At 35.1% G+C, this 13,438-nt stretch overlaps 1 protein-coding gene across 3 annotated transcripts in view; it reads right to left on the reverse strand.

Moving 5' to 3' along the window:
• EPB41L5 (erythrocyte membrane protein band 4.1 like 5) overlaps positions 1 to 13,438 on the reverse strand; it is a 144,075-nt gene that overhangs the window by 23,804 nt on the left and 106,833 nt on the right. For all 3 annotated transcript variants that reach the window (XM_015596719.2, XM_015596718.2, XM_015596717.2), the window contains 4 exons: positions 13,220 to 13,348; positions 8,039 to 8,103; positions 4,198 to 4,288; positions 2,391 to 2,465 (listed from right to left, as the gene is read on the reverse strand). In XM_015596719.2, the coding sequence (XP_015452205.1) occupies positions 2,391 to 2,465; positions 4,198 to 4,288; positions 8,039 to 8,103; positions 13,220 to 13,348 (360 nt within the window). The remainder of the gene's footprint in view (positions 1 to 2,390; positions 2,466 to 4,197; positions 4,289 to 8,038; positions 8,104 to 13,219; positions 13,349 to 13,438) is intronic.

Genomic DNA, 13,438 nt, shown 5'->3' on the forward strand with positions numbered 1-13,438 from the left:
GTCAAGATACTCAAGGTCACTGATCATCAGAGAAATGCAAATTACAACCACAATGAGATATCACTTCATACCTGTCAGAATGGCTATCCTCAATAAATAAAAAACAACAAATGTTGGCAAGGATGTGGAGAAAAGGGAACCCTCATACACTGTTGGTGGGATTGCAAATTGGTACAGACATTCCGAAAAACAGTTTGGAAGTTACTCAAAAAATTAAAAATAGAACTACCTTTTAACCCAGCAATTGCACTTCTGGGTATTTATCCATAAAAACTAAAACACTAGTTTGTAAAGATCTTTGCACCCTATATTGACAACAGCACTATTCACAATAGTCAAGATATGGAAGCAACTAAGTGCCCATCAATAGACAATTGGATAAAGAAGAAGTGGTACATTTATATGATGGAATATTACTAAGCTTAAAAAATAAAATCTTAACATTCACAATGACATGCATGGACCTATTATGCTGAGTGAAATAAGTCAGACAGAGAAAGATAAATACCATATGATTTTACTTATATGTGGAATCTAAGGAACAAAAAGAACAAAGTAATTGAAAACAGACTCATCAATATAGAGGACAATCTAGTGATGGCCAGAGGGGAGGGGGGTTAATGGCTGGGAGAATGGGGTGAAGTACAAATTTGTAGTGTGATAGATGGTCATTGGGATACAGAGCATGGCATAAGGAATACAATCAGCAATAATGTAATGACTAGGTGTAGAGCCAGATGGGTGATAATCAGGGGGATTGTTTCATAAACTATATATGTCTAACCAAAGTCCTATATTCTTGAAACTAATAATAAAAATAATTCCCTGAAAAATACATAATACAAAGTACTATATTCTTGAAACTAATAATAAAAATAATTCCCAAAAATATACATTAATAATAGCATAAAAAGTACGAAGGAAAGCCTAGAACTTATATTGAAGGGCTATTACTACACAACTTTACTAGGAGATATAGAAAGTCTTGAATGAGAAAAATATTGTATTTTTGGCTAAGAAGACAAATTGTCATCAACATATCAATTTTTCCTCAAATTAATTTATAGGTTTAATGCATTTACAAATAAAAATCCAGATGCTTTTTAGGCAGGCGAGAGTTGATAAAGTTATTCCAAAGAGCATTTGAAAAAATTAACAAGCAAAACTAGCAAAATATCTGCATAATGAAGCTGAGCTGGCCTTACCACACAACAAAACCAATTAAAAAGCTAAGGTTATTAAAAGAGTATTACAGTTCTAATAATAGAGAAATCTGTAAGTGTACTAGAACAGATAGCCCATATGCAGAATGGATAATACTCTAAATTTGAATTAAAATAAAGTATTCTAAATTTGTAGGGAAGGGAAAACATACTAGTGATACAAAAAGAAATTTTTCTTCAATTTGATTTTCATCACTGTATCACCTATCCACTTATGATAAGAAGAACACATACTGAAAGGGTTCTGAGACTCAGGGATTCCTTCTCCAGGCTTCAGGCCATCTTGCATTAATCTTAGAAGTTATCTCTTTTGTGTTTATAAAGGATTATTATGGCTCAGTATTGCCACTATGCTTTTTTTATTCTTCCTGCTCACTTTTCCAGACTTGTGATTAATTCTTATCCTTTGATAAAGTCTATTTACTGATCTAAGGTGGTGGTTCCCAAAGGGGGCTCTCAGACCATAGCTGCATCACCTGGATGGAACGTATCAGAAATTAACTTCTCAGAAACTTTGAGGGTGGAGTCTAGCAATCTGTATTTTAATCACCTCCAGGTGATTCTTTTACACACCTAAATTTGAGAACTAATGATCTAAGCAAACATTCAACACCATAAAAAGTACCACCTGTACTTCCAAGCCTTCCAAATGACATCTAGTTCCAACATCAATTTGTCATATTACTTATAAGGCACTAAATGAGTTACTTGATACCTTTCACCCGACTAGGCTATAAGTGTCTGGGGGGAAGGATTATGGTCATAGTACTTAACACCGTATCTCTCATACTACAATAATAATCGATATGTTCAATGCCAACCATTCTTATGCTCCCGCCTTTCTGTAAATTTTTTTAAAAAATTAAATACGTCCTTATTGTCTTAACTCTTTAGAAGGTGGTTTATCCCCACGTTTCCTCTTGTTATTTAGTAGGGTGCTGAATTACAAATAGGCTTATAGTAGTGACACACTATACAGTGACACACAAATTCAAACTGGTAGAATTTTATAGTACAGAAAGACAATGCTAACTGGTTATTGAAATATAAACTCTTATTAAATGAAAAGCTTTACTAAATTGTTAAAAAGTCAAAAGTTGGAATTTAGCAGGAACATTTTTCAGAACAGAAATTCCTTTCCATCTTGCTCTTTTAAGGCAAATTTACCTGAGGTGTGACTGTGTGGTCAATTAGATTCTCAGTTAGAGATAAAAGCAAGGCATCCAATTCATCTGTAGTATCCTATGGAAGACAAAACATACATTGTTGTTAAATGACCCATTAATCATCAGACTAATTTTTTCCATATCTTCTCAATTTATAATTCTGACCCAGGCCTGGTTGGCTGGTAACCTTTAAACAAAAAGAAACATTCAGGAATAATGGTTATTAGTGATTCTGCTTTTGCCTGGAAGGGAACCTAGACTACAATCAGAATTGAAAAAGCTAGGTGTTATGTGAATTTGCATATAGCTATTCCTTTTGGTGAGACAAAACTGGTAGGGTTAAAACTGTTCTGGCTCTTAGACTAGAAAAGAGAGGTAGAAAGTTTAGCATAGGAGACAGCTGAGTAAAGGAGATGCTTGAATTCCAAATGCTTCTTTATCCAGATATATAGGTACTTCACTGTTTGTAAAACAGAAGAATATGAACTTTCTCCCATAAATGTTAACATTTTTTGTTTAATTAGTTTTTGAAGTACTTTACAGAAGACAAAGTTCTATATTGCAGAATGTGCGTGCATGTGTATCTGTTTTTTGGAGGTAGGAAGAATTTTAAAAGTATAAAATTCCAATCTAGAAATAAGAGAAAAAATATCTAATGTGTAGTACATAACAAAAAAGTCTCTTCATTTATATAATTCTATTTCTATCTATTTGCCTACAGGCCATGGTAAATCTCTTGTTCATGTTTCAATATTCAACTTAATTTTAATCACACACATGAAAAAACTGTTCTCTCTCTTCTCACATCTCCCTCCTCTTATCCCGCCCCCTCCCACCCTGTGACCTGGGTGAGTCCCTCAAATCATCTTGTGCATATTGCCACCACAATGTATTAAAATTCTCTATCCCAACTATAAGCAGTTTGAAAGAAAAAACCATGTTTCAATCATTTTGAATTTCCAAAGCCTAGCATGCTGTCTGGTACAGATTATATATGCAATATACCTTTGAACTAAATGTCTTTCTCTGTTCCAAAAGCATATCAGTTTCCACTAAACAATTTTCAATGACCAATCAAAAATGTCAATATATCTTTTTAGAATTTTAAGTAACAGGAAGGAAGATTCTGGTTTTTTTTTCTAACCCAAAAGTCTAAAAAGATTATAGACCTAAGTATTAACTATACATTGTCTTAGGGTAGTGGGAATACACATGATTTCTAATTCTTTCTTTTTATGAAATATTTGGTAAATTTTTATAATAAATGTGCTTACACACAGAAGAGAAAAATGGTAAATGTTCATTTCCAAGGATATTTTTCATTTAACTTGCAAATTAAAGCATTCACTGAGCAACGAACTAGGTTTCTATGATTTTAGAACTGATGAGGGTATGGCAAATGGATACCGGAAAGGCAGGAGCTGCAATGAGCTGGTTATACTGCAACACAATGACAGGTTGCTGTTATTTCAGGAAGTTTATTTCAATCAGCAAATATTTAGTGCCTACTATATGCCAGGTATCATTTGATATACTAGGAAAGCATAGCCAGCATTCAAAAAACAAAAATACAAGGACCACCCCAAAACAAAAATATTCAACAAATAACAGAAAATCTGGAGAAGAGACTCTGAGATACTCTTGTGAGGGATTTGACATTGGATTCTCCCTAGAGAATTCAGGCTCAATGCTTTTCTCATAGCTCAAGGGCTGGTGTCAATCAGAAATTACTAGCTATCCATGGTTGTACTACAGGATCAACTCAGCACAGTCTTTGTAGAAACCTTCAAAAGTAAAATTATTGTTACCTTTAGAATAGAACCATTTTCTGCAGGTGTGGTATGCACTGGAGGAAGAGAATCTTCAGAGAGTGGCACATCATTCCCATTAAATACGGCACTGGGAAGAAAACATAAATTTACATAAGGAGAACCTAGACGGGCATAGGTAGCATTTTCAAAGAAAGGACTTGGGAAAAAAGAATAAAAATTTCATGTAGGGGAAGAAGAAATTACAATTTGTGAAGACCATAAAAGCAGTCAGCATTATACTCATATGTCTTTGTGAAACCCTTCCTCACCCACCCCATAACAATTTGTAAATCCAGGTCAGGCTCATTCACAGATGGATCAAAATTGTGGGCTACTTTGCTTCCCTCCTAAATCTCGCTAAAAAGACAGAAAAGATTAATTTTGAAAAGAAAGACAGATACACAAAAAAAAATACAGGTCAATAGATTAATGTTTAAAAGTTGTTATCAAATACATAAAGGAAAATCTCAGTGAAACAGAAATTATACAGAATAACTGAGATAAGAGAGAACAGTCAGGAACCATAAGGAAAAGCCATCATTTAAAGACACAAGCTGGAGAGCTTTGCTGCAGAAAGTAGAAGCAACATCTAGTGCTCCAGATATTACAACAGGACTAGCCAGGTGAGAGGATGCCAGAGAATCTGTTACTTGTAGGCCTGGCAGTAATGGCAAGGGGGTCTAACCTCAGATAAAGATAATAAGAATAGGAGCAGTCTTACAGATGGCTTCAACACCAGTGAGGAAAGGGGAAAAATCTAGTCAAAAGGTCATCATCCACTAAAGTAACATCTCCAACAGGAAATCCAAGTCCTTTCTAATATCACTGAAAAGTGTGCAAGCAATAGGAGCAGTTCCTGTCTAGTCTTACAAGGAGCCTGAGAAAAATAAGAGATAAATCCCAGATTGGAAAAGACATAATTAGTGAAGTGGAAGCTAGGACTGTTACATCCACAACACTGAGGCAAACAGAGACAAAGAGATTAAAAAAAAAAAAGAAGGAATAATATGAGAAACAGAGTAGTGAACAGGATGTTTCAACTAATGGATACCAGATAATCAAAAAGATAATAGCTTATGATATTCCAGAACTGAAAAAAGACATAGGTCTTTAGATGAAAAGACCACCTTGAATATTAATAAGAATAAAAAAATAAACTTATTCTTAGACATACAGTAATGAAAATGCAGAACATCAAGAATAAGCAGTAAAACCTAAAAGTTACCAGAGGAAACAAAATAACTTTGTGCTTCAGAAAGAAGAAACAGCTCAGACAAAAGGAGCTGATCTAAGAAACAATGAGCATTAAAAGAAGTATGTTTTACAATGAATTCACCCAACCCTTCAAGAAAAGATTTGTCTTATGTAGTTTACACTGCTGCAAAACATGGAAAGAAGCAGATGAAAAGCTCCTGCATCCATTTTGCTCAGCATTCCCACTCCTAGGTATACACCCTAAAAAATCTTCACAACACATGTGTATATGGAGGAACATACACAATGTTAATTTGGAACAAACGTTTGTCCATTAATAAAAGAATGAATAAACTGGTTGACTCATGTAATGGCAATTAATATGAAGGAACCATGGATAATTTTTTTAAAATACAGATATGTCAAAATAAAATCCACTGAATTATACACTTTAAATGGATGGATTGTATGGCATCTGAATTATATTTCAAAAAAACTGTTACTACAAAAATAAATCATCTGAATAGATTTCTCCAAAGAAGAAAAGATGTTCAACATCATTAGTTCTTAGGTATATGAAAATCAAAACCACAATGAGATACTACCATTTCATACTTACCAGGATGGGTATAATTTTAAAAATAAAGAATAATAAGCATTGGCAAGGATATGGAGAAAGTAGAACCCTTATATATTGTTGGTGGGAATGGAAAATGTAGCTGTTTTGGAAGACAGTTTGGCAGTTCCTCAAAAAGTTAAATATAAAGTTATCACATGACTCAGTAATACCCCTTCTGGGTATATATTAAAGAGAACTGAAAGCAACATCTCTATAAAAATTATTTATGTGAATGTTTATAGCAGCTTATTCAGAATAGCCAAAAAGCAAAAACAACATAAATGTCCATCGATTGATAAATGGATAAACAAAAAGTGGTATGTCTATTCACTGGAATATTATTCAGCAATAAAGACGGATGAAGTACCAGTACATACTACAATATGGATAAACATTGAAAACATTAGGTTAAATGAAAGAATCCAGACACAAAAGGCCACATATTGTATGATTCCATTTACATGAACTGTCTGGAGTAGGTAATTCCGATAGAGACAGAAAGTAGAATAGTGGTTGCCAGGTGATGCAGGGGAGGGCAAGGATGAATGCAGAGAGACCAAATGGGTGTGGTGTTTCTTTTAGGGGTGATGACAATATTATGGAATTAGATAGTGGTAATGGTTGCAAAAATTTGTCAATGTACTAAAATGCACTGAATTGTACACGTTCAAAGGGTAAATTTTATAGTATGGGAATTATAACTCAAAAAAATAAAAGAAAAATAGTCTAAAAACAGTCTAAATCTACAACAGCAAAATGTAAAAATGTGACAAAGCTTGATATCTGGTACATCGATATATACTATACAATCTCCATAGTTTTTTTCTGTGCCTGAAATATTTCATTTCTAAAAAGCAAGTATAGTAATTTTTTAAAACACTGTGGTATGGCATGGGCAAAAAAACAGCTTACCAGTAAAGGGAAAGGCCCAGAAATAGATCTAAGTTTAAACAATAACAGTATATTTTAAAGAATGCATTTCAAATCCTAGGGTGTGGGGAGCAGATTATTGAAAATATCGAAAGCCATTTAGAATAATAAAACTGGAAGTAAGCTGAAGTATATTCCATACTCTTTCCAGCTCTAAGTGTTCAATGAAATTGGGAGGTCCAATGCCCATTATCCTCCTCTAGGCAAAAAAGAAAAAAAAGAATGAGGTTATTCAAAAAGATCTGATAATAACAATAGTATTAATAATGCTGTGGGCCAACTGATTTATTGGAATTAGTTAAAAGGTTAAGTTGTAATTCCAGTTTTACCCTGATCACCAATTAATACGTTTATTGAGTACTGTAAAGTCTTATATACAAAACTTGCTATATACTTAAGTGCTATGTTGATTACAGTATCTGAAACAGTATGATTAATCAGAAAATACTTCACTGAATAAGTTTTAAATAACGAGAAAAGAAACAGCATTCATTCATTCAACGTTAGCACCAACTAAGCACAGAACACTGGATACACAGTGATGAACAAAACAAACTGGCATAGAGGAGGGAATAAAAGCCAAGTAAGACAAATAAATGGCGTAATACTCATTGAAGAAAAGAGGGACAGCAAGGATTTGGAAAGGAAAGCAAGGATTTGGAAAGCTAACTACATTTTGTGGCTAAAATATGAGAGAGCCCACAGTAAGAAAGCTTAATAGGAACAAGGCCTTTTTATAAGACAGGGCCTTAAATGGCAGTAAAGTTAACCACCATACCTAAGGGAAATAATATACATTTCTCATCAAGTATCTTAATAGGATTAAAAATATCTTCAAAGGATTTTTTTGCTCTGCAGTTTGAACCAGTTGAAAAGGAATGAGAATGTAAAGAGACTAATTAGGACTATTTTCAAATAATCTAAAGCTAGGTACTAAGTAGCTATATAATGGACAGAAGAGTGAATTTGAGCTGTCTTCCAAATAGACAGCCTGAAATCATGTGGTGACAAACTGGGGAAGAGGAAAAAAGGCCAAAAAAAGAAATTGTTAAGAGGAAAAGAACATCATTTAATTCAGTCTACCCAGAACTGTACCTGTTTGTGGCAGCATCTTGAACACTGGCGTTTTTATGACTTAATAAACTATCTTCTCTTGTAATCTAAGAAATGAAATCATAAATAAACATTAAATCTTTGTTGAGGATACTAAAGTAAGAAAAAACTTACATTTCTTTCCTGTAAAAACAGAAATATCAGTTTGCTTCAGTTCCAAAAGAGGTAATCATACCTTATCTATGGAAATATCAATATTGCACCTATCCAATCCTATCCCATATCCAAATAATCCACACTTCCACTTTAGCATATTAGTATATAAATTCACATGCTTCACTAACAGCTCTCTATTAAAGACACCATGTGTGTTAGTCAATTTATACGGCATCTCAAAATAATTTTTTGAATTTACATAATAAAAACAGATGTTAAGCTGTATATCTGGCTATTTACCCTGAACACAAGAAATATTTTCAGAGGGAATTCTAAGAAATGTTTCTAAAGAAGTTAGTTAACAGAGGTATCATTTATATACAGTAAAATACACACGTTTTTACTGCATGAGTTAATGAATTTTGAAAAATATATACAGCTGCTTAACCAACAGTACAGTGAACATCATGTAACATTTTTACTACCTTCAAAATGCTTCCTTGAAGTTTCCAATGCAATCGTATCAAAATCCTTACACATGGCAAATAATGATCTGTAGTTTCTATAGTTTCATATAAATGAAATCATTATATCTATCTTTTGCATCTGCCTCTTTAGAGTAGCATGATGTTTTTGAGATTCACCCATGGTGTTCCACTTATCACTAATTGGTTCATTTTTATGTATTGAGTAGCATTCCACTGTATGGATATACCACAATTTGATTATCTGTTTACCTACTGATGAACATTTGGGGTGTTTCTAGCTTTTAGCTATTACAATAAAGCTCCAGAGAACTTTCCTGAACTAAGATCTGTGTGAACCTACGTATTCATTTCTCTTGGGTGAATACCTAAGAGTGGAATTGCTGCATCATCTGGTTAAGTATATGTTTACTACATTGCCAAACTCTTTTCTCAAGTGCTTGTTAAACACTTTTTTTATTCTTACCAGCAATGTGCATTGCAGGAGCTCCACCACTGCCAACATAGGAAATGTTCACTTTTTAATTTTAGCTATTTCAAAGAATGTGTCTGTATCATGAAGTATGATTTTAGCTGCAGATTTTTTTCATAGATGCCCTTTATCGAGATGAAGTTCCATTCTATTCCTGGTTTGCTGTGAGCTTTTAACACGAAAGGGGGTCGAATTCTGTGAATGCCTTTTCCACAGGACTTGAGAAAATTTTATTTATTTTTTAATATACTCAACTTTTTAAAAATTAATTTATTTTAGTTTCAAGTATACAATACATTGTTTAGACATCTATTTAGTTCGTAAAACGATCACCCCAATGGCTCCTTCTCTCCCCTGACCCTCCACCTGGCCAATGTATTAATGCTAACTACATTTTGTGTGCCATGCTCCCCATCCCCGTGACCATCCATCAGCTACTAATTTGTACTTCTTTAACCTTTCACCCCCTTCTCCCAGCCCCCCAAACCTCCCTCCCCTCTGTCCATCACCAAATTGTCCACTATATTTGTGAGTCTGTTTTTGATTAGTTTGTTCTTTTTATTCCTTAGATTCCTCATATAAGTGAAATCATATAGTGTTTATTTTTCTCTGTCTGACTTAAATACCTTGTAGGTTCATCAATATCTTTTTCCATCCCTTCCTTTTCATACGTAACGGTCTTGTTTTCTTATCCTTTCAGTCACTCTATCTTTTGGTTGGAGTGCTTAATTCTTTCCCATTTATGGTTCTTATTGATAGGAATATAGTTGTTACCATTTTTTATTCCTGTTTTTGATACATGTTTTTTCTTCTTAAAGAAGCCCCTCCAACATTTCCTGTAATACTGTCCTGGTGGTGATAAACTCCTCTAGTTCATTTTTGTCTGGGAAGCTCTTTATCTATACTTCAACTCTAAATGCTAGCTTTGCTAGATAAAGTATTCTTGGTTGTAAATCCTGGGTCTTCGTCCTGTTGAATATTTTTTGCCAAGCCCTTCTGTCTTGAATACTTTCTTTTGAGAAATCAGCTCCCAGTATTATGGGTGTTCCCTTATAAGTAACTATCTGTTTTTCTCTTGCTGCTTTTAATATTCTTTCTTTGTATTTAACCTCTGGCATTTTAATAATGATGTGTCTTGGTATGGGACTCTTTGGATCCCTGAGTTTTGGAATTCTCTGAGCTTCCTTGGGTTGTATATCTATTTCCTTCACCAGGTTAGGGAAGTTTTTCATCATGATTTCTTCAAACAGCTGTTCAACATCTTGATTTTCTTCAGTTACGCCAATCAGACCGATATTTGGACCCTTAATAGTGTCCCATATGCTCCTTAAATTATTTTTATAGTCTTGGCCTCTTATCTCTTGCCATTCAGATTGTGTGTTCTTGGCTTTCCTGTCCTCTAGATAGGTCATGTGATCCTTTTCTTTATTCACTGTTTATTCCATTTACATACTTCTCATCTCAGATGTGTTCTTCATTTTAGACTGGTTCCATTTTATAATTTCAATTTCCATTTTTATATTTTTTATTTCTTTGTTGAAGTTCTCACTGAATTTATCTATACTTCCCAAAAGTTCATTGAGCATCTTTATAACCAGTGTTTTGGACTCTGCATCTATTAGATTACTTGACTCCTTTATATCTGGATCTCTGTTCTGTTCTGTCATATAGTTTCTGCTTCTTTGTCTTCCCATTTTGGCTGCCTTTCTGTGTCTGTTTCTATGAACTAAGCAAAGCTCCTAAGTCTCCTGGTCTTATTAATGTGGATTTGTGAAGTAGTAGTACAGTGGCACAGAACTGAGAGGGGGTCAGCTGCAGGCCAAATTTAGCCCAATCCTCTGCCCCTCTGAGGCCATCTGTTAAGATTCAGCAAGCAATCCACAGCTGCTGTGCTTATAGTTACCTCAAAAGGCCACACCAGAAACCGAAGCCAGCTGCCTCCAGTGTGAGTCCAGGCGCTGCTCAGCAAGGAGCACTTGACCCTCCAAGGATACACCTGGATGTGGCTTGGGTAGAGCCACGAGTTGGGGGAGGCGGGGGTTCAGGGAATCCTCTAGGTGGAGCGACCTCTGTTATCCAGTTTGATGACATCACAGCTATGGCGGCCCTGTGTCTGGCGCACTGGGAGAGGGGAGGGCTCAACAGGGAACAATGAATACTGCCAGCACTTCTGTACCAAGCAAGTCTCTCCTCGGCCCTCACTCCAACAATGTCTCCCTGTAAGTCCCTGATGCCCCCTGTGCGCAGCTGAACCAGCACTGGTGCTCAGAGCGAGCAGATCCATCACCACGAAAATCTGCTCATAGACTTGGCCCCTTTAAGAGGCCTCTGCCACTGCTGAAGCCTCCATCCCACTCAGCCACTTGAGATCGGGCAGCCCTGCGTCCTCGCCCCATCCTACCTTCTGCCATTGCAGAGTGCTTTCTTGGATTTCTCCCTAGTTGTACAGATGGTTCATCCCAGGTGATTTTTCCTTGCTGCTGCTCCTTGTTTCCGCCACAACTTTGATTTGGTCACCAGAGGGATGAACAGAGCCTCTATCATCTACGCCATGTTTTTTTCCTCCAATGATACTGATTTTTTAATAACAAACCAACTTTCTTCCTGAGCTAAACCCTACTTGGTCATGATGTATTATCCTTTTTATAAACTGAGTATGATTTGTTATATTTTGTTAAGGATTTGTGACACTATGTTCAAGAGGGGTATTATAGTTTCTTTTCTTGTAAAACCTTTTTTCTGGTTTCTGTATTGGGGTGATACTTGTCTCATAAAATAAGTTGGAAAGTACTTCTTCCTATTCTATTTTCGGAAAGAGTTTGAGTAGAACTTATTATTCCTTAAATGTTCAGTAGATAGAATTGATGAAGGCATCTGGTCCTAGATTTTTCTTCATGGGAAGGCTTTTAAGTATAAAGCAAAATCTCTTTAATTTAGGGCTATTCAAATTACCTGTCTTTTCTTTGAATCAAGAAAATCCAAAAGTATAACTGAAATATAATGTAATAACAACTATTACTACTCCTGCTACTATAACATGTAGTTGCAAAGTTGGGGATAAACAGTTACTAAATGTTCAGTATGTGCCAGGCATTATTCCATGTGCTTTACGTTTATTATCTTATTTCATCCTTATAACCCACCTTAAGGTAGGTACTACCATTATCCTTTTTTTAATATAATTAAACTCAGGCACAGAGAAATTAACTAATTTGCTAAGTCACAAAGTTAGTAGGTGGTACATTAGAAATAGGATTCAAACTCAAGTTACCTGATTCCAGAGTCTGTATTGCTATATTTTATACTTATTTTTGTATGTATATGTTATGTTTTATGTTTACATAGGGGGAAGAGGGTAGATAAAAAGCATGGACAATATTCCTCAAGTCCTCTTAGTTCTCTTCAATGCTTGTGCCTGGGGAGAGCATAGGTAGAATACATCTTCTCAACAACAGCATAGTTTGAAATCCTAGCTGACACCATGACTTGCTGAGACAGGCTTGTCCTGGTTTAGTATGGAGGATAAGTCTGAAAATTAGGGAAAGCCAAGGAAAAAATGGATTTTGAAAGCATAGATGCCATAAATTTCATGGGGGCTTGTTTTACTATATCCTTCATAATGCTACAGCCAACTCTTTCACCTTGTAACTTTCACTCTTGTTGCTAATAACATCACAATTCTGCAAAATTGGGGATAGATGTGTGGTTGGAAATAGAAGACTGATAAAAAACCCTAAAATCATGGACAATATTGATACCTAAACGTCACTAGATTTTCTGGCTATAAAAGTGGCAAAGATTTGGTACTCATTTCTATAGGAGTTTGACTTTTTAAAAAAACTTCTTAAACCCTAGAGCGTATTTACTCTTACTTTCCATCCCATGACTGCTCTCTTTTAATCTATCTTATATTTAGAATTGGGGAGGCATTTTGCCATATTGAGCATGTTTCTTCGTACTAATTTGTCTCTCTGTAATCACTAGGTAGGTCTCTCTTATTTAACACTCATGTATTTTATTCATATATTTTATTTGTTCTTCAGAGTCTCTCAACCCTAAGTTTCATGTTCTTTTTACTTACCAGGACTATGTCTATTAAAGGAAGCTTACCTTATGAACTGCTTCTACTTGAGCCTTCAAAATGTTACTCTTTAAGTCAGGAGGAACTCTCCTAGCATTCAATCCTGGGCTCTCAATGGCATTATTAAGACATTTCTCAGTCAGCTTCACCACTTCTTCCTAGATATTAAAAATAAACTAAGCAACTCTCAAAGGAAAGGGACTGATGAAAGTTCATATGCAGACCACCAGGAAATCATCTGTCTTCAG

This window comes from Pteropus alecto, unplaced genomic scaffold (genome assembly GCF_000325575.1).
Source record: "Pteropus alecto unplaced genomic scaffold, ASM32557v1 scaffold3, whole genome shotgun sequence".
Taxonomy (NCBI): Eukaryota; Metazoa; Chordata; class Mammalia; order Chiroptera; family Pteropodidae; genus Pteropus; species Pteropus alecto.